General features: G+C 37.9%; 2 protein-coding genes across 2 annotated transcripts; both read right to left on the bottom strand.

Moving 5' to 3' along the window:
* Positions 1-8,452: 8,452 nt before the first annotated feature.
* LOC121388778 lies at positions 8,453-23,688 on the bottom strand. The gene is made up of 4 exons (XM_041520273.1): positions 22,622-23,688; positions 19,726-19,838; positions 15,617-17,349; positions 8,453-9,009 (listed from the first exon to the last, which is right to left on the bottom strand). Exons 1-4 carry the CDS (start codon positions 23,021-23,023, stop codon positions 8,708-8,710), a joined length of 2,550 nt encoding a protein of 849 aa, XP_041376207.1. The 5' UTR covers positions 23,024-23,688; the 3' UTR covers positions 8,453-8,707.
* Positions 23,492-24,982, bottom strand: LOC121389055 (zinc finger MYM-type protein 1-like). The gene is made up of 3 exons (XM_041520672.1): positions 24,741-24,982; positions 23,869-24,536; positions 23,492-23,505 (listed from the first exon to the last, which is right to left on the bottom strand). Exons 1-3 carry the CDS (start codon positions 24,980-24,982, stop codon positions 23,492-23,494), a joined length of 924 nt encoding a protein of 307 aa, XP_041376606.1.
* Positions 24,983-27,822: the final 2,840 nt, after the last annotated feature.

Raw genomic sequence — 27,822 nt, 5'->3', positions numbered from 1 at the left:
AGAGTAATGTCCATAATAACATGAAGGATCCACAGTAAGACCACAACGATATAGATCTGCATTTAAAGTACTACAGGCATGTCTTGTTGTTTAACCTTAGGTGGTATGTTGTTCAACCGTAAGTGGTATGTTGTTCAACCTTAGGTGGTATGTTGTTCAACCTTAGGTGGTATGTTCAACCTTAGGTGGTATGTTGTTCAACCTTACGTGGTATGCTGTTCAACCTTAGGTGGTATGCTGTTTAATCTTAGGTGGTATGCTGTTCAACCTTAAGTGGTATGTTGTTCAACCTTAGGTGGTATGTTGTTTAACCTTATGTGGTATGTTCAACCTTAGGTGGTATGCTGTTCAACCTTAGGTGATATGTTGTTCAACCTTAGGTGGTATGTTGTTTAACCTTAGGTGATATGTTGTTCAACCTTAGGTGGTATGTTGTTCAACCTTAGGTGGTATGTTCAACCTTAGGTGGTATGCTGTTCAACCTTAGGTGACATGTTGTTCAACCTTAGGTGGTATGTTGTTTAACCTTAGGTGATATGTTGTTCAACCTTAGGTGGTATGTTGTTCAACCTTAGGTGGTATGTTGTTCAACCTTAGGTGATATGTTGTTCAACCTTAGGTGATATGTTATTTAACCTTAGGTGGTATGTTATTCAGCCTTAGGTGATATGTTGTTTAACCTTAGGTGGTATGTTGCTGTGTCAGTTATTCACACAGGCGTCGGAAGATACCTAAAACTGGTGATGGTGGTGGTGGGGAATGGAGGCAGCTGTATTTAATTTTCCTTTTAACAATCATCCTGGGTGTCAGTGAAGGTGGGTCGCAATGCCCTCATGTCTCCTTCCTGTTTTAACTCTTATGATTCATTGTGTGAAGTCTTGCTTTTGATTAATAACTACTAGACATAACAAGCTTGTGGGAATACAAATATTGTCATTTTCATATGTCAAAAAGTGTGACATTTTGTTTATATTTATAATAATATTTATAGCTTCCTGGATTTTAATGTTTTAAACTATTTTGGTCTATAGCGATGAATATACGTACATTTTGTGGTTATTTATTTGGCCAAATATGGCAACGAGTTAGATAACCACATCTATAATGCATGTCATTTAGCGCTCACAACACACAACGCACATGAACATCAAACAACATAAATTAAAAGAGCACACACTAACACAAAGCACTAAACACATACACGACAAACACACGCACACACGAACGCAATACACAACACAGCCACAACACCAACACAACATATATGTAATAAATATCGTTACTTAGTATGTTTGAAAGGCAGGATCATGCGGCCGTGAGCCTAGAAAAGTTAGTTTTACAATCTTATGGAGAGAGAGAGAGAGAGAGAGAGAGAGAGAGAGAGAGAGAGAGAGAGAGAGAGAGAGAGAGAGAGAGAGAGAGAGAGAGAGAGAGACACCGACGGACAGACCGACAAAGAAACACAGACTCTGAGAGAGAGAGAGAGAGAGAGAGAGAGAGAGAGAGAGAGAGAGAGAGAGAGAGAGAGAGAGAGAGAGAGAGAGACAGACAGACAGAGAGACAGAGACAGACAGAGAGACAGGCAGACAGGCAAACAGACAGAAAATTGGATGTAAAATAATTAGTATTTCGAAATAACCGAAAGTAAAGTAAAAGTAAAAGCAATGATCGGTTAATTTATTTCAAAACGTTTACTTTTTATGAAGTTTGTTTTGTTTAACGACACCGCTAGGGCACATTGATTTATTAATCATCAGCTATTGGATGTCAAACATTTGGTAATTCTGACATGTATCAGAGGAAACCCGCTACATGTTTTTTCTAATGCAGCAAGGGATCTTTTATATGCACTATCCCACACAGGATAGCACATACCACGGTCTTTGATATACAAGTCGTGGTGCACTGGCTGGAAAGAGAAATAGCCCAATGGGCCCACCGTCGGGGATCGATCCCAAACCTACCGCGCGTCAATCGAGCGCTTTACCAATGGGCTACGTCACGCCCCTTTTTATAATGATGTTCTGGACAGATTGGAATTGGAATATGATGGTATTTTCTTGGTTACTACAATTCGGATCACCGTGGATATAACGAACCGCATCGTATATTATATAGGACAACAGCGCAAAAAGTGTTTATCGTCCTGCCCGCGGGCTCAAAACGGACTGTCCTATAGGTGTCGTGTAAACGTATGGCCATTTAGATCACTATTACTCAGACGGAGTCGACTATGTAGTATCTGTTGGCTTATGTAGCCTTCTGTCACCTTAATAAAAATAAAATGGTACAGTGGGGTCTGATTTCTTAATTTGAACTTTTATTAAACTGTAATTATAAAAAATTCCTAATGTGTGATGTGTTGTTTCATAGCTTCAGTGCCGCAGAAGGAAAGAAACAATTAAAAATAGTTTTGTTCAGGAAATATCAGTACATGTATGTAGATAATTATAATATGCCCTAAAAAAAATTCGACACAACCGACATTTGTTGGAGGTGACGATCGGGATGGACGTGTCTGAACCTTCAGTGGATATAGGCGCGTAAATACAGTTTTAGTTGGTTGGCATGATAATATGTATTTTTCGGGGCAGCAAAACGAGGTACACAAATAAATGTAAAAATAGCAAAATAATATTATGGGACTTGTAACAATGGTATTAATAGCTTGATGTAGCTGGCCTTTTTTTGTACTACAAACGATATTCAGTCAGCTTCGAGAAAGTAAAGGTAATGTGATTAGATGGAGCATCATTATTTGTGTGTTTTGCGCATAACGAAAATAATATTTACTTTAGGAAATGCTTTATTTATTTATTTATTTATTTACTTCTGGTAAAACGAATTTCATTGGTCAGACGTCATTCAAGGAAGCATACTTGCGCTTAGTCTTCCCACTTCAGCTATCTGAGTCTTTCTTGAGAAACCTACTTTTTGACCTTCTAGAATGTTAGCTAGCTAGTATAGCTTACAGAGACGTATTCGAGCATTTGGTTCCCCTAGGCCACTAATATTTTTGACCCCCTCCCACCCCCACCTCCAGCTCACCACTATTAGTGAAAAAGTAAGAATTTTGTGCAGCAAGCAAGCAAGCAAAAAAAAAAAATAATGATAAAAAAAAAAAAAAAAAAAAAAAAAAATAATAATAATAATAAATAATAATAACATAGTGACTAGTACCATATTTCGCAATTTTTACATTTATTTGCAATAAATAAATATAAATTAAGCGATAATCGGTTTTTATTTTTTGTTTTCACGATTTTGCTGCCCCCCTAAAATTGGCGTCTTAGACCTGTGCCAAGTCGGTCTGTACATTAAAGGGACATTCCTGAGTTTGCTGCAATTTTTAAGATGTTATCGACCTACGGATACTTTTTAACGATTGTAATTACATATCAAATACATTTTTTTACATAAAATATTAGTGGCTGTATACTAAACGTGTTTCTGATCGTTCTAATATTTGTACCAAGTTAAATTTCCTTTTATTTCCTAAAATATTGCTTTTTCGTACGTACGAAATTATTTGAAGACAAAATCCAGTTTGAGCTTCTTAGAAATATTAAGACGACCAGAAACACATTGAATATACAGACACTGATATTCTACACAAGAAAATATATTTACTATGTAAGTTTAATCGTAGAAATATTTTATTAGTCGGAAACATCTTACAATGGAGCAAACTCAGGAATGTCCCTTTAATACGGTCCTGATTACAGATTCTATATTACAGTGACAAGTACCATATTTAGCTATTTTTACATTTATTTGTAATAAAATAACTACAAGTTAATCAATACTCGTTTCATACATAACTCGTTAATATCGAAATTGGTATGCAATAGCCGATGATTAATAAATCAATGTGCTCTTGTGGTGTCGTTAAACAAAACAAACTCTCAGCGTAACTAACTTTATGGGAGTCTTTTCCAACTACCCCTAAATGAGACTTTTTAAACTAATAAAGGCATTTTCCCCTATTTTCTTTCAACACTCCCCTCACCCCCCCCCATCCCTGCTGGTCACGCCCCCCCCCCATCCCTGCTGGTCACGGCCCCGTGTCCCATTTCGCACTGAACGTGGAACCGGTATCAGTGGTGTTGCGGTTAAGCCATCAGACATAAGGCTTGGGGGGGGGGGGGGGGGGGCGGGGAGGAGGAGGTTGCATTCATCAAGATAATATGATGTAAAATATTTTTAAAAGGCAAATGATTATATAAACCGGCCTCGGTGGCGTCGTGGTTAGGCCATCGGTCTACAGGCTGGTAGGTACTGGGTTCGGATCCCAGTAGAGGCATGGGATTTTTAATCCAGATACCGACTCCAAACCCTGAGTGAGTGCTCCGCAAGGCTCAATGGGTAGGTGTAAACCACTTGCACCGACCAGTGATCCATAACTGGTTCAACAAAGGCCATGGTTTGTGCTATCCTGCCTGTGGGAAGCGCAAATAAAAGATCCCTTGCTGCTAATCGGAAAGAGTAGCCCATGTAGTGGCGACAGCGGGTTTCCTCTCAAAATCTGTGTGGTCCTTAACCATATGTCTGACGCCATATAACCGTAAATAAAATGTGTTGAGTGCGTCGTTAAATTATTGATTATTGATTATATAATGTATATCTAGAGTGGTCTAGAAAAGTTTGAAATATAGATGCTCTAAGATTCCAGGGCAGTATACTGTTTTGTTTGGAATATTTTGTTTGATAAAAATATTATAAAAATATATAATTTGATGCAAAAACTCGATTCTGGCCATAAGTATATGAACTCGACTGTTTTATGCGATGGTTTCATTGCGTGGTGTATGATCACCAAGAAATGATGCGAAAGGGAATCCATCGCACGATCTCTAAGTGGAAGTGCGAAAGGGAATCCATCGCACGATCTCTAAGTGGATATGCGAAAGGGAATCTATCGCACGATCTCTAAGTGGACATGCGAAAGGGAATCCATCGCACAATCTCTAAGTGGATATGCGAAAGGGAATCCATCGCACGATCTCTAAGTGGACACGCGAAAGGGAATCTATCGCACGATCTCTAAGTGGAGGTGCGAAAGGGAATCTGTCCCACGATATCTAAGTGGACATACGAAAGGGAATCTATCGCACGATTTCTAAGAGGAGGTGCGAAAGGGAATCTATCTCACGATCTCTAAGTGGAGGTGCGAAAGGGAATCCATCGCACGATCTGTAAGTGGAGGTGCGAAAGGGAATCCATCGCACGATCTCTAAGTGGATATGCGAAAGGGAATCCATCGCACGATCTCTAAGTGGAGATGCGAAAGGGAATTCATCGCACGATCTCTAAGTGGAGGTGCGAAAGGGAATCTGTCCCACGATATCTACGTGGACATGCGAAAGGGAATCTATCGCACGATCTCTTTGTGGACATGCGAAAAGGAATCTATCGCACGATCTCTAAGTGGATATGCGAAAGGAATCCATCGCACGATCTCTAAGTGGAGGTGCGAAAGGGAATCTGTCCCATATCTAAGTGGACATGCGAAAGGGAATCTATCACACGATCTCTAAGTGGAGGTGCAAAAGGGAATCCATCGCACAATCTCTAAGTGGAGGTGCGAAAGGGAATCCATCGCACGATCTCTATGTGGACATGCGAAAGGGAATCCATCGCACCATCTCTAAGTGGATATGCGAAAGGGAATCCATCGCACGATCTCTAAGTGGAGGTGCGAAAGGGAATCTGTCCCACGATATCTACGTGGACATGCGAAAGTGAATCTATCACACGATATCTAAGTTGAGATGCGAAAGGGAATCTATCACACGATCGACAAGTGGAGGGCGAACTTTAAGTGTAATATTTTGTGATATTTTAAATATTTTTCACACACCCATCATTTTTATCTAGATCCAACATTTGATATCGACTGGTATATCAAAGGCCAAATATTTCAATTTATTTCCCAGGCTATACCGGGATGATGTTTAAGCACGCTGTCCTGCACATATATTTTGTGTTTTAGAACAAAACTCAGAAATAGATAAAGTCAAATTGCAACAAACAAAACACGATTAATGTCCATATTGATATTTTATTAAAAATAACACACATTTGCACATAAATAGCTTGGGCCATTACAAAACTATACTTTAAAGGGACGGTACCGAGTTTGTAGCCATTAAAATAGGTGGTGAATTGATCAACTCGTATGTAAAACACCTGGCTAATGAAACCTATTAAAAAGTTTGAAATACAAAGCATTATAGTGAAAAATATGTTTATGATTCCATTTCATCCTATTGTTCATTGTTATTAATTCTAGTTTTGTATAACGGTTAAAAGAACAAATATAATTTTAAGTACGAAATCATTGCAATTTTGCTCCTACATACATTAAAATTAAGAAAGATATCCAATATGCAGATATCGATATTCTAATCAAGATAAGAAAATAATATTGCAGTTAAACTGTTACTTGTATTTAGCAGTAATGGGTTGGAACATGCTACAATGACTACAAAGCAATGTAGTCCCTTTAACTCACAGACTCCCACTGGTATGACCAGAAAACTTCACACTAAGTAATAGAATTTGGATTTCAGAAAACATCTAGGAGTCATTTTATCATATGACAATATAAACTATAGTTTGTATTTAACATGGATAATATTACCACCAAGGTCAACTAAAAATAAACGTGACGTACTTGTTCGATGAGTTGTGTGAGTTTTTAGAATACAATAACAAATCTGAGATAATCAAAATACAATTAAAAGAGAAAAAAAGAAAAGAAAAGAAAATAAAAAAAAAGAGAAAAAAAAAGAAGAAAAAAAAGAGAAGGAAAACAAAGAAAAACTAAAATGTATCCTATTTTTAAAATAAACAGTTACGTAAAGGTCACAAAAGGTCAGTCATCTGATTGGTTGTAATTTGAGTCGGGTCTCTTTGGAAGGTAACGAATACAAATAACACTATTCTACCGAGCGAGTAGAGATGTTCCAATGCTTATGCTATTTTTATTTATACTTATTTTAAACAATATTTATTTCCGCAAATCAAATACACCAGTTTTGGATTGTCCAATAAGTTGATGCATTTATCAAGGCGTCTCCCTACATTTAACACATGCACATATTTTGATAAATCAAGATGACGGAAGCGAAAGAATAAGATTATTTTTACTGCGGTTAAGAAGGATAGACAAACAGATATAAAAGTAAAACCGGAGATCACAAAGAAAGAAGAAAGGGAAAGACGAGCAAACAGATAATAAATGATTTTAATTAATTATTCTCAAAATGCTTGAAATTTATAAGGAAGTTCTGAACCGATTTAAATATAAAAATATTTTCTTGAACACTAAGGTTGGATAATCAAATATACCAATTAGGATTACTTATTTTTACTTCATTTCATGATTTTGTTTTTCGAGGACCAAATCCGTTTCTCAAGTATTAAGAAAAGGCCTACAAAGTCGACCTTTATTCCACTGGTTTGGGTTATAAAGTAAAATGTATTAATAATATGGCGATAGACATTTATGTTTTATGAAGGTAGTTTACAATATCCGTTGTTAACGATAACATATAATTTTATTAAAACTATTGTTGTGTTTGTATTTTGCAGTAGTTAATGACGTAATAATTTACTGAAGCGAGATTGCAGCTTTAATCGGAATTACAGTTACGTGCGTTTTTTTTTTTTACTTCAATTTACTTTTTTTTTTTTTTTTTTTGTATGCACTTAATATTACCTGCATCTGGACTTTTATATACTAGAACAATTTTTTTTGTTTGATCCACTAGAGCAGATTGATTTATTAATAACCGATTATTGAACAGGCACTCAATTCTGATATATATTATTAGAGGAAACCCGCTACATTTTTCCATTAGCAGCAAGGGATCTTTTATATGCACTTCCCCACAGACAGGATAGCACATACCACGACCTTTGCACCAGACATAAACAAGACACAACAAAAGACAACACAAATAAACCATAACCGCCACCATGCCAAATAGCAACACTAGATTCGTAGAAATGGGAATGGATGGTTGAATTTATTGAAAAGAATGGGGAAGAGGTATTGAAATAATTGCGTGTGTGTGTGTGTGTGTGTAGGGGTGGCGCAGACACGTTTTGTGTGTGTGTTATATTTGTTGTATCTGTGAAAATCTCCTTCGCAGGTGAATTTAAAAGGAGAGTCTGGCAAACTCGAGCCATAACACTGTGCTTTACACTGCCGCCCCTGGTGTGTGTGTAGGTGTGTGTGTGTTTGGTTTTGTGTGTGTGTGTGTGTGTGTGTGTGTGTGTGTGTGTGTGTGTGTAGGTGTGTGTGTGTGTGTGTGGTTTTGTGTGTGTGTGTGTGTACACATATATATATATATATATATATATATATATATATATATATATATATATATATGTGTGTGTGTGTGTATAAGTGTGTGTGTGTATATATGTGTGTGTGTGTGTTTTTGGTTTTGTGTGTGTGTGTATATATATATATGTGTGTGTGTGTGTGTGTGTGTGTGTGTGTGAATATTGCGTGTGTGTATGTATCATATTTTTTGTGTGAGTTTTTCTTTTGTATTTGCTGTATAAATAAGGAAGAACTACACTCGTATGTAAAATCTAAAGCTAGCATGTAACATTTTGAGCATGGGCACACACGTAACATGCGCATTCCACATGAGCATCTATGTAGTATTTTGCGCATGAGCATTAAGCGTTTTCAGCCTATGTTAAGCATCCGTTTTTCAAGGCTCTGAAGGTAGTTGATGTCTGGTCCGAACACGGGGGGCTGCACGTGCACGCTCACCCTCTGGCTACTGCAGTGGACGGTCGAACACTGACCGGTGACCTCATTGAAGGCCATGCCGCCGCCACAGTACTTTTCGGTGTAGTGGCCGTAGTTGCAGACGGCGTAGAGTCCGCAAATACCGCGGCACTGATGTCTCTCTCCGTAAAACCGGCACTGCAGCTTGGCCGAGAAACAGGACACCTCAAGCACACACGTTCTACTCACTTGGCAAACTGGAAGAACAAATAATGAAGGATCAAAGTTTATGAACTCGTTTTTTTTTTTTTTAATTAGGCCTTTTTTTGTGGGTCGGGTTGAGTTCTGAGAAACACATTTTTGTAAGTTGTTTTTTTTATTATTTTTTTTTTTATTGTCCCCAGGTAATTTTGACGATGCCAGGGTTGGGGTGCCCTGATTCATCACCTCACAGAATATGAATTAGATTATACACGCTAAATACTGGAAGTACATACACTTTGTGGTAGTATGCTGATTATAGTAATAGTAATACTTATACAAATAATGTATATGGTGATATATTTAATATTAATGCATATGTACATGTAGATAGTAGTATTATAAATGACTAGTTAATAGAAATATATTTAAATAGGCTGGTTGATGTAATGGGGACATAAAATAAATATATAAGTTTAGAAAGAAAGAATGTTAAAAAGAGAACTTATAGTAGGTAATTATAGTGATAAGTAATAATGTCAAAATTCACGTCAATAATTTGATAATTTAATAATTTTTTCTATTATCTTCCATCAAATTACTTTCTTGACTGAAGAGTCGTTTCCATGGTGCCCTGATTGTATTATACTCTTCATATTTACACTTTTTTAAAATAATATATTTTTCTATTTCGTATTTATTTTGTAAAAAGTTTTGAGCAGCTATTATATTTGTTTCATTTTTTTCCATTTTTGTCTTGTATATATAATATTTAATGTTTATTAACAGCCAATTTATAAATATGTCTTTTATATCGCCTATTTGTCCAAATAAAATAATTGTTTTATTTAATTTTATTCGAATTCCTTTTTTGTTTAAAATCCAATTTACAACAGCATGCCACAGATCAGTCACTTTATTACAATAGTAAAATAAATGTGTTAATGTTTCTGGTGAACTGCCACAGAACGTACATTCATTAGTATCTATGTATTTAATTTTATGTAAAAAAGTATTAGTTGTTAGTATCTGGTGTATAATTCTGTATTGAAACCATATCAAAGTTGTATCTTTGAGACTTATAAAAGGCACTCTATAATAATTTCCCCATTCTTTTGAGTCAAAAGCAAAACCTTGGTTTCTACATCTTATTTGTGATGTTGGTGTAATAATTTCGTGATTTAATAGTTTATACATGTCTTTAATACCTGTTTGACTTTTAAGAATAATATTAAATTTTACCGAAAATACAGGATTAGTTAGCAATGTAAAGTGGCCATTTCTAACGTTGTCTGCTTCTAACGTTGTCTGCTTTATTTATAAATGCCTTAATGCTGTTTATAAGCGATGAATATTCTAAAAAGTGTGAATTTACGTTATATATATTTTTTAATTTCTCAAATGTAAAGAAATTTCCATCTTCATCAAGTAGATCGTTTATAAATATTATTCCCTTTTCTAAATGATTTTTATAACAGAATGGTTTTGTATTTATTGTTATATTGCTGTTGTACCAAATATTTGAGCTTAAAATGTCTTCTATTTTTTCAAAAATTTGTTTTTGTTGAATTAACTCCCAACTGTATAAGACATCTTTCCAAAACATGTTTTTTAATTTCTTTCTTTTTATATTCAAATAATAATCTCCATTTATTACAAGGTCTCTATTGGATAAGTTAGTAGTAGATTCAAACAGTTTAATCCATTTTGAGTTACCTAAAAATAGTCTCCTGAGCCATGAAGCTTTTAAAGCCATCATGAAATTATATATATTTAACATTTGTAATCCACCATCTTTGAATTCTTGAGCTAATAAGACTCGTTTTATTTTATCGGGTTTATTTTTGCCAAATGAATTTATGAAATAATCTATTCAAATTGTCAACTTCTTTTTTGGATGGGTTTGGTAGTGAAATTAGTAAATATGTAATTTTAGGTATTATTAGTGTTTTTAATACGGTTATTCTTCCTAAGACAGTTAACTTCCTTATTGACCATAGTTTTATCAATAGTTTAATTTCATTAATTTTTGTGGGGTAATTCGCTTTAACAATTAATTGTAAATTTACTGTAAACGTTATTCCGAGCATCTTAAATTCTGTTGTATTCCATTCCAATTTCCATCTTGAATGGTGATAAACATCCTTTGAGTTTTTTTTACTGCCTATCCAAATAGCTTTTGATTTTGTATAATTTATTTTTAATCCAGATACTGTGGCATAATATTCTAATATTGTTAAAGTATTAAACAGAGATCCAGGAGTTCCATCCAATATAAAAGTTGTATCGTCTGCGTATTGGGATATTAGATATTGTTCACCATCGATTGTTATTCCATTTATGTTTTCGTTATTTTTTATTAATATAGCTAGAATTTCAGCGCAAATAATAAAAATATAAGGAGAAAGTGGATCACCTTGTCTACATCCTCTTTCTAATTTAAATGTCTCTGACAGAAAGCCATTTTGAATCACCCTCGACATTGAATTATTATACAGAGTTTTAATCCAGTTTTTAATTGAGGCTTTGAAATTAAAAATGTCTAATGATTTTTCAATAAATGCCCATGATATAGAGTTGAAAGCTTTTTCAAAATCTACCAAAAACAGGAGACCTGGTATATCGAGGACGTCCGTGTAGTGCATGATATCATATATTAATCGAATGTTTTCACCAATATATCTACCTTTAATGAAACCAGTTTGATCGTTGCTAATTATTTTATCTAGCACTGTTTTTATTCTATTGGCAATGCAGCCTGAAGCTAGTTTATAAGTACAGTTAAGCAATGTTAAAGGCCTCCAATTTTTTAAAAACTGTTTTGGTTTATTTGTTTTGGGAATACAGGTAATGATACCCAGCTTTTGGACTTCAGACATTTCTTTGACAATATAACTATAATTTATTGATCTAATGATAAAATAATCTAAATCAATCCAAAAGAACTTGAAGAATTCAGCAGTGAATCCATCAGACCCAGGGCTTTTTTCATTTTTCATATTTTTAAAAAATGATAGCACTTCTGAATATTTTATTTCTCCTTCCAGTGCATTTGCTTCCTCGTTAGTTAGCTTATTATAATTAAGTCCATTTAATTTGTCTATAATCTCGTCACTTACTTCACTTGAGGGCGCAGAGTACAGTTTTTTATCAAATGTTTGGGTTTCTAAAAGAATTTGTTTCTGATTTGTTATTTCTACACCATTTTCTAACTCTAGTCTTGATACTAACTTGCTGTAATAATTTCTCGATTCCATATTGCAGAAGTATTTCGTTGGCTTTTCTCCCTCTTCAACCCATTTCGCTCTTGATCTTATATAATGTCCCTTTAATTTTTCTTCTCTTAATTTCTCTAGTTGTAGTTTTTTTTTCTTCTATTATATTTATATTAGTCATTTCTTCGTTGCATTATAATATTCTAATTTCATCACATATTTGTTTTTCTAATTCATTTTGTTTCTTTTTTCTGTAAGCAGAATATGAAATCGTTTTGCCTCTTATTTCCATTAATAAAGTTTCATAAAAAAGTTGGTCATTTATTACGAATTGTATCGCTTCATTGGGTATTGTACTTATACTTTCTCTTAAATAGACAGGAACTGCGTATTGTGTTTTAACATTTTCAATTGTATTTTTAATAACTTTTACATATTCTTTATCTCTTTACAATGCGTTGTTAAATTTCCAAAGACCACTTCCTTTTTCAACCTCATTTATTTTCAAGTGGGCAACTACACCAGAATGGTCAGATCGGTAACTATTTTCGATTACAATTTTTTGTACGTATGGTATTAAATTATTTGAAAGTAAAAAGAAGTCTAGTCTGGCTTGTTTTGCTGGATTTTTCTTCCTCCATGTATATCGTTTTAAATGTGGATAAAATTCTCTAAACGGATCTTTTAAATCTAACATTTCTGCCGTTTCTATAATTGTATTACGTGAATTAGGATTATTAATATATTTATAGTGTTTGGTATCTAAATTCTGATTCAGTACTAAATTAAAATCTCCGCAAACTATATATTTATCAGTTTGGAAGTCTTCTAAATTGTTAAAAATATTTTCATAAAATTTAGGATTATCTCTATTTGGTCCGTATAAGGTCGTAAGAATAATTCTCTCTCCTTCTATAGTGATATCTATCAATATGAAGTTGCCCGAATTGTCTTTTTCTATTTTGTGTATTTCGTATTCAAAGTTATTATTAAACATAATGGCTACTCCTCTTGCATTTTCAACGTAAGAATTAAACACACATTTATATCCCCATTGTGTTTTTATATATGGTTCTAGTTCTACTCTGAAGTGGGTATCTTGCAGACAATAAATATTATAATTTTTACATTTTAAGTAATTAAGTACGTCTTGACGTTTTTTAGGATCTCCTAGTCCCTGACAGTTTACCGTCATTATTTTTACACACGCCATCTTAAATGATTAAGTTTACTCTTTTTATAGGTGGAATTTTCTATATTTCGAATTTGGTTATACTGGATCTGATAATTGGCACCATTCCCTATCCAGATAATACTACTACTGTAAGCAAAATTCGAGTATTGGCTATAAAGCTTGACGTGCTTTTGACAAAGATAAATAGGAGTTTGAAAAAATACGTGAAGAACAGATAGAAATGGAAAAGAAGTGCTGAATACAATTTTTTTTTAAACAAATCCACACCCTTGCAAACATCGACATGCGTATTCAAACATAGAGAACACAGCAGTGAATTCAAACACACACATTCACACACTACACTAAATACAATAGAAAACAAAGGTATTATCATGGGGAATTAACTCCCCCATCCCCAGAATGTTTGATAGGTTATATAACCAGAAGGAATTCAAACTTAATTTAAACCAAATAAATTAAAACATCAATCGTTCGTCTAACACCCATATTCAGTTGTGCATAAATCCAAGAATGGAATTAAATATCTACATGGACACTAATAATGAATATAACTGAATTTAGGATATACATGTACATATACATACATAAATATTACATATATACATAAATATTACAGGGCTTCTAGAAAATGGTAGCCTCACTCGCGTGTTGGCGATTCTCATGGTAGGGTTATTAAGTAATTGCTTAGACCATTGAATTTCCAATGTTGGCTAATGAATTTTGAAAATGATTAATCCCGTCACTAGTGAATATTAAAAAACACAAAAAAACCCCACAAAACCCCCCCAAAAAACAACCCCAACAACAACCCACCAACAACCATATACACACATACACATATATACACATTGTTTAAGTCTTAACATTATATTATTCCCAGCTTGTTGTTTCGTCAGGGGCCATATTATAGTAGTGACTGGTGGACCACTGGCATAGCTCACCACAGTGTAAACTTGCCCTGCACAATTTTGCCCCCCCCCAAACCCCCCCCCCCCCCCCCCCCAACCACCCCCCCCCACCAAAAAAAAGCACAAAACAAAACCCAAACAAACACAGCCACCCCCAAAACAAAAAACAAAAAACGAAAAAAGGCGAGCCTCGAAGACTTGAAGCTTGAAACGGGGGGTGGAGGTTGGAGGTGGGGGTGGGATGGCGATGTATAGGTGCCTTCCACAAGAAATATTTGATATGTTGATCTCCTGTAGCCCTATTTGGGAGTGTTTCCTGCTGCTTTTGAAGGGTATTTGATACCATTGTTTTGGGTTCCCGAATAACATTTATTATTTTTATTTGAACGACAGAACATATGTAATTATGTTTGAAGGTAATTGACATAAAGCGGGAGAGCTATGTAGTAATATATAGTTGAAGACTGTCCTAAAAGTAAAGGTTTCATTGTTAGTGTCTACATATGAGAGAGAGAGAGAGAGAGAGAGAGAGAGAGAGAGAGAGAGAGAGAGAGAGAGAGAGAGAGAGAGAGAGAGAGAGAGAGAGAGAGAGAGAGAGAGAGACCGACCCTCAACATTGCGGCCACATGTACTACATATTCTATGCAAATATTAGCTACAAGTATGCGCAAAATGTATAACAGGCTTCTGCTTGTATGGCCTTTATACTGAAATAACGGTCTGTCATATTACCAATTGGCAGCACGTGCTATTTTGACATACATTTTTCTACAGGTAGGATAGTACATACCAGGACCTTTGATTAACTTAGTAGTAACAGAACAATTATTAGAATAGTTACTAACCATGTCAGAAAATCGTTCAAGTCTTCCCAACCCTGACGCTTCCAATTATACCTGGAGACAAAATGGACGGGATCTTTCTTTGTCAAAAAAAACCCGCTCGCCTGAGGTGCGGTTTTGGATCCATTCTAACTGGTAAGAACCTGTACTCCACGACTCGTATATCAAAGGCCGTGGCATGTGCTGTCATGTCTGTCGAAAGTTAATTTAAAAGATCCCTTTCTGCTGATAATATGTAGCGGGCTTCATCTCAGACTATTATGTCAAAATTGTCAATTATTTGACACCCAGTAGCCGAGGATTAAGAAATCAATGTGCTTTAATGGTGTAATTGAAAATAAAATCCAACAAAAATCAAAATTGAAAGATATAAACGAACCAGTAGCTAGACTTGAGAAAAGTGCCTTGGTTAGTTTAAAAGTGGTATACTTGAAAAACCAAAATCCTACAAAAATCAAATTTGAATGATATAAACGAACGAAATTTTTTTGGATGTTTACCTTGTTTTTCCACAACAGGTGGAGGCTTTAACACAACAGGTTCTGGTTCTGGATTTGGTGATAACGGAATCCTTTGCAACCACGGAAGATGATCTTCGTAATTACAATAAAAAGTTATGAAGAATTTGTCATCGTTAAATATCGGACACTGGACAACATTGCCCGCGCCGTAGTTCCATATATCCAACGTGGCGTCGCCGTAATTCTTACTGTACATCCGCGGAGGCAGAGAGTCCAGTTCTATGACACCAGAGCACCGCTCGAACACCCCCGTCCTCGGGTTCTTGCAGGCCGCGTGACAGACCCGACCACAGGAATCTGCCGCTCGAAGCATAACTTGCGTGTTTCCCCTATGACCAGGATCCTTGACGGCGATGTAAGCTATGGACAGAGTTGTGGCCAGCCTCTGGTCGACGATGGCCGATTCTTTGTAAACTCCATCATAGTTCAGACCGTGGGAATGGACGAAGATCTGGCCTATGCCATCATCAAAGCACTGAGCAAATGCTTTGGGAACCCTCCCGAGTTGGCCTTGTATTAACCGTTTCGCTCTCGCGTAGGCACTAGGATTGTAAATGTCGTTGACGGTCGAGATGTCGCCATTGAACACTGGGTACGATCTGTATTTGTTGAACCCTGGAGGTCGCATGGTGACCACCTTCACGGGTACGTACACCCACTGATTGATGTCACATATCCCGTTTATGCAGTACGTGTTCTGGTAGGGTTTGACGTTATGCTTCTCCCTCTCGATATGAGCGCAGGGGTCAACTGGTGGTGGCATGTTAGGACCTGGTTGTGGACCTATTGGGCCTGGGTGTGGATTGATCGGTAATGGGCGTGGATGTATTGGAACTGGGCGTGGATTCACTGGACGTGGGCGTGGATTCACTGGAAGTGGGCGTGGTTGCAATGGAAGTGGGGTTGGCTGCAGTGGAAATGGGCGTGGATTTATAGGACCTGGTTGTGGACGTATCGGACCTGGGCTTGGATTCACTGGAACTGGGTTTAGAGGCAGCGGCGACTCTTCAAGAGTGATTGGTATGCACCGACCGTCTTCGGACCTACATCTCAGATACTGGGAGTTGCACGTCGGCCGTTGTGCAGAGCAAGACGGCGACGCTTCATATTCAACCGACTCCATCAGTCGGTCGCTGTAGCCCTCGCCGCACGACAAATTGCCTATGGTCATTATTTCGTCGCGGCTGTGAAAAGCTATCTTGTGGTTCATCGGGTAATTCTTCGATGGGTCGATGTTCACCTCGTTTCTCAACTTGAGGCGGAAGAGTTCCCAGATGTAGTCGACGAACGCGTGATGCATGTAGAAGATGGGATCAAATGGCGCCGTCTCCAGTTCTTCCATATCTCCCCCAACAAACATATGGACTCCTCCGTGTTGGACCTCGATGTCATAGTCGGGATCGGAGTTGGGAGCGATGATTTCTGAATGGTCCTTGCGGGACAGAATATCTTCGATTATCTTTCGCGAATAAAGCTGGCCGTCCACTCCAACGTTCCGTATCAACGGCGGCTGGCGGCTGGTTATATTCGCGTTGTATCGAGGTCTCCTCCAGCCCGCGAAAGGACCAGTGGTGACAGGACCTCTGCCAGTGCCCATGAGTTCAGGACTGAACATGTACGTCTGGGCTGGGTCGTCTAGCTCGTTGTCCAGACTGCTGTCCCAGTACGGAAGACAGACGCCGGGGACTTCATCACCGAGGGCCAATTCATACCTGAAATAATAATTTAAAAATAAAATAAATCCAATAAATGTAAGAAGGAAAGAAAGGAAAGGAATGTTTAACAACACAGCATATTTCAATCTACACTGCCTTGGCTAGTCAGAAGCTATTGCTGCGGCAAAAGGAACTAGGTGGTGAATTAAAGATTTTGAGGAAATTATCTTTTCTGACTTTTATCCATTTGCTGATGATTTTGTTTTTAAAGTTAGGTTTTGTGGCAGATATTTCTCTTGATATCCGACTAGATTATTTTGGTGCTTATTTCAAAATATTTTTTTTTATACATTAACCCGTTTTGTATCTGATTTCCACTTACTACCTTTTGCCATGACAGGTGTGGGGTCCTAGCAAAAATAGGATGACAAGTTTGTGAGGAACAGTGGTAGTCAATGAGGCCTCTCGTTATGTATAAATAGGATGACAAGTTTGTGAGGAACAGTGGTAGTCAATGAGGCCTCTCGTTATGTATAAATAGGATGACAAGTTTGTGAGGAACAGTGGTAGTCAATGAGGCCTCTCGTTATGTATAAATAGGATGACAAGTTTGTGAGGAACAGTGGTAGTCAATGAGGCCTCTCGTTATGTATAAATAGGATGACAAGTTTGTGAGGAACAGTGGTAGTCAATGAGGCCTCTCGTTATGTATAAATAGGATGACAAGTTTGTGAGGAACAGTGGTAGTCAATGAGGCCTCTCGTTATGTATAAATAGGATGACAAGTTTGTGAGGAACAGTGGTAGTCAATGAGGCCTCTCGTTATGTATAAATAGGATGACAAGTTTGTGAGGAACAGTGGTAGTCAATGAGGCCTCTCGTTATGTATAAATAGGATGACAAGTTTGTGAGGAACAGTGGTAGTCAATGAGGCCTCTCGTTATGTATAAATAGGATGACAAGTTTGTGAGGAACAGTGGTAGTCAATGAGGCCTCTCGTTATGTATAAATAGGATGACAAGTTTGTGAGGAACAGTGGTAGTCAATGAGGCCTCTCGTTATGTATAAATAGGATGACAAGTTTGTGAGGAACAGTGGTAGTCAATGAGGCCTCTCGTTATGTATAAATAGGATGACAAGTTTGTGAGGAACAGTGGTAGTCAATGAGGCCTCTCGTTATATAAATAGGATGACAAGTTTGTGAGGAACAGTGGTAGTCAATGAGGCCTCTCGTTATGTATAAATAGGATGACAAGTTTGTGAGGAACAGTGGTAGTCAATGAGGCCTCTCGTTATGTATAAATAGGATGACAAGTTTGTGAGGAACAGTGGTAGTCAATGAGGCCTCTCGTTATGTATAAATAGGATGACAAGTTTGTGAGGAACAGTGGTAGTCAATGAGGCCTCTCGTTATGTATAAAACTAGCAGTTTAACCTCCAATTGTTTCTTTTATTTCCTATAAAGTTGAGGGGTGATGTTATTCAGGGCCGTAGCCAGAAAAAAGTTTTAGCATTACGCACCCCGAAGGCTTTCCCGAGCGGGGGGATTCGGGGGACCTCCCCCCCCCCCCCTCCTCCCCCGTGAAAATGTTGAAACTCAGGACGCCTGTAGATGCATTCTGAGCTTTTTCTGAGGCATTTTTTTCTATCGTTTTTCGAGTCAATTTTAAGAGGATAGTTTATAAAACAATTACAGACAGCCTCGACATATTCCCGGATTTTTATTTGCATTACGCACATGCGTACTGTGCGTAATGGACGCTACGCTTTTGGTATTTATAATAATATCCATGATGTACATGTTTATTTAAAGCTGCGTGTGGTAGGTGTAGCCACATATGTTAATATTGTCAACCATGGAATTTGATTTGGTGGTATACACCCTTTAATAATAGTTTTATCGCATGGTTTTAGATGAAGTGACAGGCTGACAGTTGTGGTGGCAGTATTCATGGCGGGTGCCACCGGTGGGGCAGGATATGCTGAACTTTCGCGAACACCTCATATCATCACGGTTTTGACAATGAATTCATGAGTGCATGCCATCACAGCTATATTTATTTAAATGAGTTGCCCTGTGCTAATTTTGATTTAGTAAACTAGTGGCAGTCCTCTTTGGACGGATGTTTTGTCTAGTAAAGGATCGTCTCGGGAGTGGCTGTCCTATATATGAGGTACGAGAGAGAGAGAGAGAGAGAGAGAGAGAGAGAGAGAGAGAGAGAGAGAGAGAGAGAGAGAGAGAGAGAGAGAGAGAGAGAGAGAGATAGATCAATGTTTAACTAAACCCCAGCACGAAAAATGCATCAGCTATTGGGTGGCAAACTAAGGTAAATGCAAACACGAAATGTACTAGATAGAGATTCATGGAATCAACTACCAAATACCCTTTCGACTGCGTTGTGCAGAGATACGGTTTTAATAAGGGATGCTTACATGAGCAAAAACACTCGATGCCAGCCCAGAAAGCACGGTCCACCGTGAGCCTTAGGTATGGTTCCTGCTGAGTGAAGTTTAGCCAGCGCGTCGTACACATTTGGAGACACTTTCTGCAAAACATCGTTAAAAGAGAAGAATGAATGAATGATAGTTGAAAGAGACAAACGTGACAGAGAATAATATTTGCTAATAAAAAATATAATTAAAAAAATCCCCATAGGATATGAATTAAAAATACAACAAAAGGATTAAATAAAACGAATAATAGTTTATAGATTATTATAATTTTTAAAAATAAAGAATAATTGCTTATGATGTTTGTATTTAAATTAGAAGCAGGTACATAAGATATATTCCCCACTAAAACAAACATTCTGAGAGTACTGCTAAAGCAATACATGTCCCCTACCGGCTCTAACAAATGTTCGTATATCCCAAAGGCCATAACTCTGTGAAAGACAAACTTGATAGCCAGTAATATCAAACTAGATCTGTATTAAACAGTACATGATAACAAATTTTCAGTTCCATTTGAGGTATTGCGAAAAACCAGTCCAGTAAACAAATGTTCGTATCTCCTAGTACTAAGTTCAAGATCCATACGTCTGTCAAAAATGTGTAAATCGCCATGAAAGTTAAACTTGATCTGTAACAGAACATGGTCAAGCTATACACAACAATTTATCTCAGTATTTTCAGGCATTGCGAAAAAAAACCACCCAGTTCTGAACACAATTTTTTGTATCTCCTACGTTCAAGGGCTATAAGTCTGTCAAAAATGTGTAAATCGCCATGAAAGTTAAACTTGATCTGTATTCACTATATGTGGGACAGATGGACGGACAGGAGGACGAAGAAGAAACCTCTTGTCCTCTCCGCTGGGACAGGTAGAGAACTAATAAGCGACATAAAATGCCCCCCCCCCCCCCCTCCACCTCATAAATCATATTTTCAGCTGTATGAAGACTTAAGGCGCTGCCACACGACACAAGTACCACGTACGATATTAGCCGATTGTGACAGGACAACATTACAATTTCATTGATTGCTATGCAATCGGCTATTCTCGTACGAGGCACTCGTATCGTATGGCGCCACCTTTACATCAGTAGTATATTGTGCACCCACCCCTGTACCAGAACACTCGATACCATACATTGAACAAGAACGGACATCTGTTTCATTGCAATTGCAATTTAAAATATATACCACATCGATTTGGGGGTGGTGGTAGTGGTGGAGTGGAGATGGGGGTGGAAGGCGGAGTATACTTTAAATATACTTGGCTCTCTTACACCATTGAATGGTATTTCTTAATAAAACTGGTTTGTTTTTGTTTGTTTTTTGCTTGAACTAATAATAATAATTTCTTCATATTTATAGTCCGTTTGTGTCAAAAGGGAATTGATGAACTGGCATGTAACTTTATAATGAATAATGATATTTTGGGAGTGTTTTGACACAAACATGTTTGTATGATGTATTATAGTGTTAAAAGAAGTTGACATACAGTTGAAAAAAATTATTAATTGAAAAAACACCTCCAAAACCACACACACAACTTATGTCGCTTAATTGTGAGTGTGTGTGTGTGTGTGTGTGTGTGTGTGTGTGTGTGTGTGTGTGTGTGTGTTTGGATTTATATATATGTAATTTATATAAAGACATTAGGTGTAAAAGATTCCATGGGTACAGCCAATACAGTGCCAATCACAATTTAATGTATACTAATTTTGCTGTTAACTAACGACTTAGAACGTTTTAACTAAATGCGTTTCTTTTGTTGTTCAGAATATATGTGTATATATGTTTAGAATATCAGTGTCTGTGTGTATTCCCTGTGTTTCACACGATCTTTATGTCTATACTAGCTCAAACACCATTTTATTTCCTATCTTTTTTGTTTCTTCTTTTTTTTTAACGTACGAAATTATGCTGATTCAAAATCCAGTGTGGGCTACTAGAAACATTAGGATGGCCTGATATTCACTGACTTTAGACCACAGCGATATTCTAAACAAGAAAATGTTTTAAACAGGCTATATTGCTATTAGTTGGTAACACCTACAATGAATCATCGTAACAATAAATTATTATGCCTTGTCACATTGCACCAACTGGGGCGGAACGCAGGCCAGTGGGAAGGTGCTCGCTTGATACGCGATGGTAAGTCTAGGATCCCATTAGGCTATTTCTCGTTCCAGCCAATGCACCATGAATGGTGTATCAAAGGCCGTGGTATGTGTTATCTTGTCTGTGGAATGGTGCATATAAAAATGTACAGGATTTCCTCTCTAAAACTATGTTAAAATTACCAAATGTTTGACATTCAGTAGTCAATGATTAAGAAATCAATGTGCTCTAGTGGTGTCGTTAAACAAAGCAGACTTTGAACGTCCCGCCCCTAACTGTAAAGACACTATATTGTAAACAAGAAAGTATATTTAATATATCATTTTAGTCGTTAAAAAGGCTCTATTAGGGGGAAAGACAATTGAAGACAGCCTTTTTGATGAATTATTGAAATTAAATTATTTGCCCCGTCACATTGCGTAGCCCAGTGGTAAAGCGCTCGCTTGATGCGCGGTCGGTTTGGGATCGATCCCCGTCAGTGGGCTCATTGGGTTATTTCTCGCTCCAGCCAGTGCACCATGACTGGTACATCAAAGGCCGTGATATGTGCTATCCTGTCTATGGGATGGTGCATATAAAAGATCCCTTGCTGCTAATCGAAAAGAGTAGCCCATGAAGTGGCGACAGCGGGTCTCCTCTCTCAGTATATGTGTGGTCCTTAACCATATGTTCGACGCCATATAACCGTAAACAAAATGTGTTGAGTGCGTCGTTAATTAACCATTTACTTCACTCCTTCCGTCACATTGCACGAACTTACCGTGTTGTGTTTAAGTTGGTTCACCGCTCTGTGGTAGTCATCCCTCTCTCTCGTGGTCAGGGTCCTGTATTCCTTCCTCACACACCTCCTCGCCTGCCTCTTCCCCAAGCGGTGCCGGAAACCACTTATCCTTTGAAGGAGACCGTACATGTAGTTCCACTCGGTGGGCGACAGAAAGGGGCCGTAGGTATTTCTCGGCGTCATGGCGAACTCGCAGTGCCAGAACAGTAACTTCCCTACGACCCGGTCTAGAGTCACACTGGCGAAACGTCCGAAGCATGTCGAGAGTTCCGGAGACAGATTTTGGCTTCTAAAGCTAGAGAGCACGCCCGGCAGACAGACGGCCACGCAGACGAGAAAGCATCTCAGAGCGTCTTTGCATGAGGGTGCTATGTGGAACATGACATTGAGGATCCTTGAACGGTCCAGCAGCAGCAGCAACAACAGCAACAACAACAGCAACAGCCTACCTTCAGATTCTTTGCTAAATGTCGTTTACGTCTGGACACTATTATATATAGCATTTTTACAGTAATCATCGTTTTTTGGTGTAAGCCAATGGTTAATGGCGACGGCTACACGGGGAAAACCCATTCATTAGTATGAGTAATAAAACGACTGTAGCATGATTAAGCACTTTGGTTTCTTCTTTGTGAACGCTTGTACACACTTTGTGCCACGACTGAAGAAGGGAGGAGCTAGATGTGAAAGTTTCGTCTGTGAAGCTAGTACGGAAGTGTTTCACATTTCGAGATTGGTCAGCTTGTTGATATGGAGGATATATGACAACGTGTGATTAACGGATGGTCCCGATAACGAATGCGTTTAAAACGAACATAAATGATCGCAGAAGGATACGATTAATCACTGTCAGGGTACAATTGCTGATAACCAGCACGTAGAAATATTTAGAAATACATAAATTTAAATACGGACACGGATCCAAGGGACGATGATAAATTGTAATTATTATATGCACTAGTGTACTTAATTATATATATATATATATTTATTTATTGTTGTACTTTAAAAACCCAAACTTGAATCCCATTCTACCTTCCCCTCCTGGAACATGTTGCATTTATCTCTGTAAATACATATTTGTAACTATTTGCAATGTTATTTGAAAAACGCAATTTACAACATATAATCTTTGTCATAGGCGTCGATCCAGTTTTAAAATATTTTTATTTTTTTGCAGGGGGGGGGGGGGGGGGGTCGAGGTGCATCGCGAAGGAACGGTGCACTCTCGATGGCCTTCGCACAGATGAGGTGCGTGATGTGTGCACCGCAATGCGTGTAGTTTGCCAGTGGTTGTACTTTCTTGATCAGTGCTTGGCAGCCTTGGTATTTGCCCGACATATTGCTGGCTCCGTCATACGTTTGCGCTCTCAGATGCGTGATTGGGAGGTTGAGTCTGAGCAACGCGTCTTGCAGCATATTGCTGAGGCTGGCACCAGTCGTCTCAGATACGCTGTACACACCGATAAAGTCCTCGTGAACGTCGTAAGCGTCGTCTATATATCGCACGCATATTGCCTCCTGTTCAACGCCTTGGATGTCTTGGGTTCCGTCGACAATGACTGCAAAAAGGCCCACGTTCTTGCAAATATTTCGCAGCACCATGTGTGCCATGATTTTTAACAGTTCGTTTTGCACGGCAACGCTTGTGTATGAAGTTGTGCGTGTCAGCCACCTCTGTAACACGACGTCATCGTTGCTCCGCAGCTCTAACAACTTCATGAAGTTACCGTCGCTTGACTCTTTGCCGCGTATTGCCAGTCCCTGCTGCGCTAGATACTGGACGGTCGTCACAATCTTCAGCAGAGCGTTGCGCGCCTTCGTTTGTTCTTCAAGATGGTGCGTACTTAACTGTGCGACAACGTCGTTGTTGGAAGACCGGAATTTCAGGTTGCTATGAGAAATATGTGCAGATGTCTTTTCGTGGATTTTGAATTTCTAAATTGCCTTCTTCCAGTTGCAAAATCCCTTGGAAACAAATGTGTCCTCTGAACACCGCGCCATGCCGGCCAAGTCCATGCATACTGCTTCAGCACAAGTAAAGCAGAGTACTCCGCTAACGTTAGCGTCAAAGTGGAGCCATGGAAAGCTATCGAACCACGCGCGCTGAAAACATAGCGTTCGTTTAGCGAGCCGTTGCACCGGCATGCAGTTGACGTCCCGTGGCTGGTACGGCACTGGCGGTAAGATGGGCAACCGTGTCTGAGAAGTGACTCTTTTCTCTGTTTTTTCTTTAACATCTTCACCAACAACTTCGACATTTGAATCCGGTGTCGTCCCTACTCGCAAAAGAGTCTGGGCATGGCATGGTATGGCAGTGAAGAACTTTTTAATGTCCATGGTAGTTTTTCTACGGTATACTATCTCCGTTAGCGTTTCGTCCTGGACGATGCAGTTTGCCAAATAACCTGCGTGTAATTCATCAAATTCGAATTGTTGTATCAAATAGCATGTCAAAATAACCGGATATAAGCCTATGGGTACAATGATAATTGACGAATACATTGTATGCAAAATATTCGTTATTAGATTCCTGGAGACTGGAGTAGTTGTTTTTCCGACGATATAACCACGGCCGGTCTATAACAACTAAACTAGTGACCATCATCTACCTAGCGCGCATGCGCTATTGGTAGTTTGATCCGATGTCCTTGTTTCAAAATAAAATAAACGCATTTTTTTCAGAATAAAAAATAAAAAATAATAATTAAACAATATTATTTACTTGACAAATTAACAAATATCGCTAGTAACCATTATTTATATAACTTTCGTTCCGTCTTTCCTTTACGTGTTTTATTTTATTATTAATTTCAAATGTCTTTCATTGGGTTTTTCAAATTATAAAAAAAGTAGACGCCAGTACTGAACATTTCTGGTGTTACATTTTTATAGACTTTCTGCCCCAACACTTGGGTATAATTATTTCAAATTACACATCACTACCTAAGTTTATAGATTGATATTTCTATTGATGATGAAAGGAGAGAGAGAGAGAGAGAGAGAGAGAGAGAGAGAGAGAGAGAGAGAGAGAGAGAGAGAGAGAGAGAGAGAGAGAGAGAGAGAGAGAGAGAGAGAGAGAGAGAGCATATATATTATTATTCAAAATAGCATATACACTTAGTGACATAATGCTAAGAGTAAATCAGCAATACCTGTTATTTATATGAAGTTCGAAACCAATTAGTCAATTTCAGTATAAAAGAAAGAACCATTATGTTTTAATAGTTATTTTTACTTAACCAATAACGCATATTTAGATACCGTATAACCGGAAACATTTCGAGGTTTTTCATTTTCGAGGTTTGGTCAATTTGAAATGGGCGTGTTTTTATTTTCATGTTTTAGCAAATCTGGTTTGCGAAAATTTTGTTATTGTTGTTAATTAAAAGTTCAACATCGGCTTCGAGTTGCTTAAAATCGCCGGAGCATAACGTGAAACAACAGAACACTCAATTGCAAGTGGATAAGGCGGTATCCTTTTGGCGAGACAACTGATGACAAGACGTTTATTTAAAGCCAATTACGATTGGTGTGAGAAGTGTTCTAAGTCAGACAGTGTGGTGTTTGATGTTTAATCTGAGCTCGACATGTTCATTCATACTCGTATACAGTAAGCTGGCTCAGTCTATTCTCTAGTAGTTTCCTGTGGTCTGCGGTGCTCTGCGCATGGCAGGAAATATCAGGAAATAAAGTATTTCGGTAAATAGTTATTTTAATAATTTTATTATATAGTGGGCACAATGAATATTTGTGATTTATTTGGGGATATCTTCAACTATTTTCAAGGTTTAAAATAAAAACTACTACAAATAGATTGGTAGTAAATATACTAATTATTTTACAGTCTAGTGTAGGAACATAAGAGCCGGCACTCCAAAGCGAAATGCCAAATGGTGATCAGTTACGCTATATATACTAGAACATATTTGTTTCGTCTGAAAAAAGTGGGGGGGGGGGGGGGGGGGGGGGGGGGGGGGGGACACATTTCCTATGCTGTCCCCCCCCAAGCTGAAAAGTGAGGGGGGCGTGTCCCCCCTGTCCCCCACCGATTGACGCCCATGATCTTTGTCATCGATTGTGAAGTAAGCCTATTATTTTGGCTTAAACATCAACACCTTCAAACACCGTGGGAATAAAATAGCTTATCAGTTTCATAACTATCAAATTAATTAGTCCCTTTAACCCCTTAACGCCTGGGAGGACGTCTGAGCGATATTCAGGTTTGTGGTCAGAAAAGGTCGGACGTGGACACGTGCTATGGAACTGGATTTAGACGTTATTGAGTCCAAGTATCCCACTTGATGTGATGGCTCATCACAGATAATGCCATGTTTCAATGACACACAGAGGCTGCTTGTCACAGGGACGTCATGCAAGAGCTCCTCCTACTCTGCGTTCATTGGTCAGTGTAAGTGGCAATAACTTATACTGCAGCTTAAGGCGGGAAATAGCCTGATGGTAAAGCGTTTGCCTGATGCGCGGTCAGTCTAAGATCGATCTCCGTCGGTGGGCCCATTGGGTTATTTCTCGTTCCAGCCAATGCACCACGATTGGTAGATACAATGTCATGGTATGTGCTATTCTGCCTGTGTGATGGTGCATACAAAAGATCCCTTGCTTCTAATGGAAAACATATGTAGTAGGTTTCCGCTCAGTCTAGATGTCAGAATTACCAAATGTTTCACATCCAATAGCCGATTATTAATAAATCAATGTGCTTTAGTGGTTTTGTTAAACAAAATAAACTTTAGCATTTAACTTTGTATCGAAGGTTAAGGGGTTTTTTCCCACCGATTCAGACATTTATGCTTATACTTTCATATCTTGTTGTCTTGCTACTCAAATCGTTTATTGTACTGATTTGCTTCAAGTACTGTTTCAGTGTTGTGACAGGGCTAATTTAATTGTAAGGCAAGTGCTAAATATAATAGAATTTTTTACATTCATAAAAATCATATAGATAATATGGAAGTACACATTAATTTTCTTTTTATTAATATTTCTTTTTAATTTACTAACTTTTCTTGTTTTGTTTTTTTGTTGTTAGTTTTTGGGGGGTTTTCAGGGGAAGGTCACAATCAGTTTCTAAAACCAAATTTATTATTCTTAAATATCGAGTTTTGATGACAAAATACATTTATGGCCATAGGTAATATTTTTGTACCAATGCACTGAAT

Source organism: Gigantopelta aegis, chromosome 14, assembly GCF_016097555.1.
Source record: "Gigantopelta aegis isolate Gae_Host chromosome 14, Gae_host_genome, whole genome shotgun sequence".
Taxonomy (NCBI): Eukaryota; Metazoa; Mollusca; class Gastropoda; order Neomphalida; family Peltospiridae; genus Gigantopelta; species Gigantopelta aegis.
The sequence above is the reverse complement of the archived record's forward strand: the minus strand, read 5'-3'. Positions and strand labels throughout refer to the sequence as shown.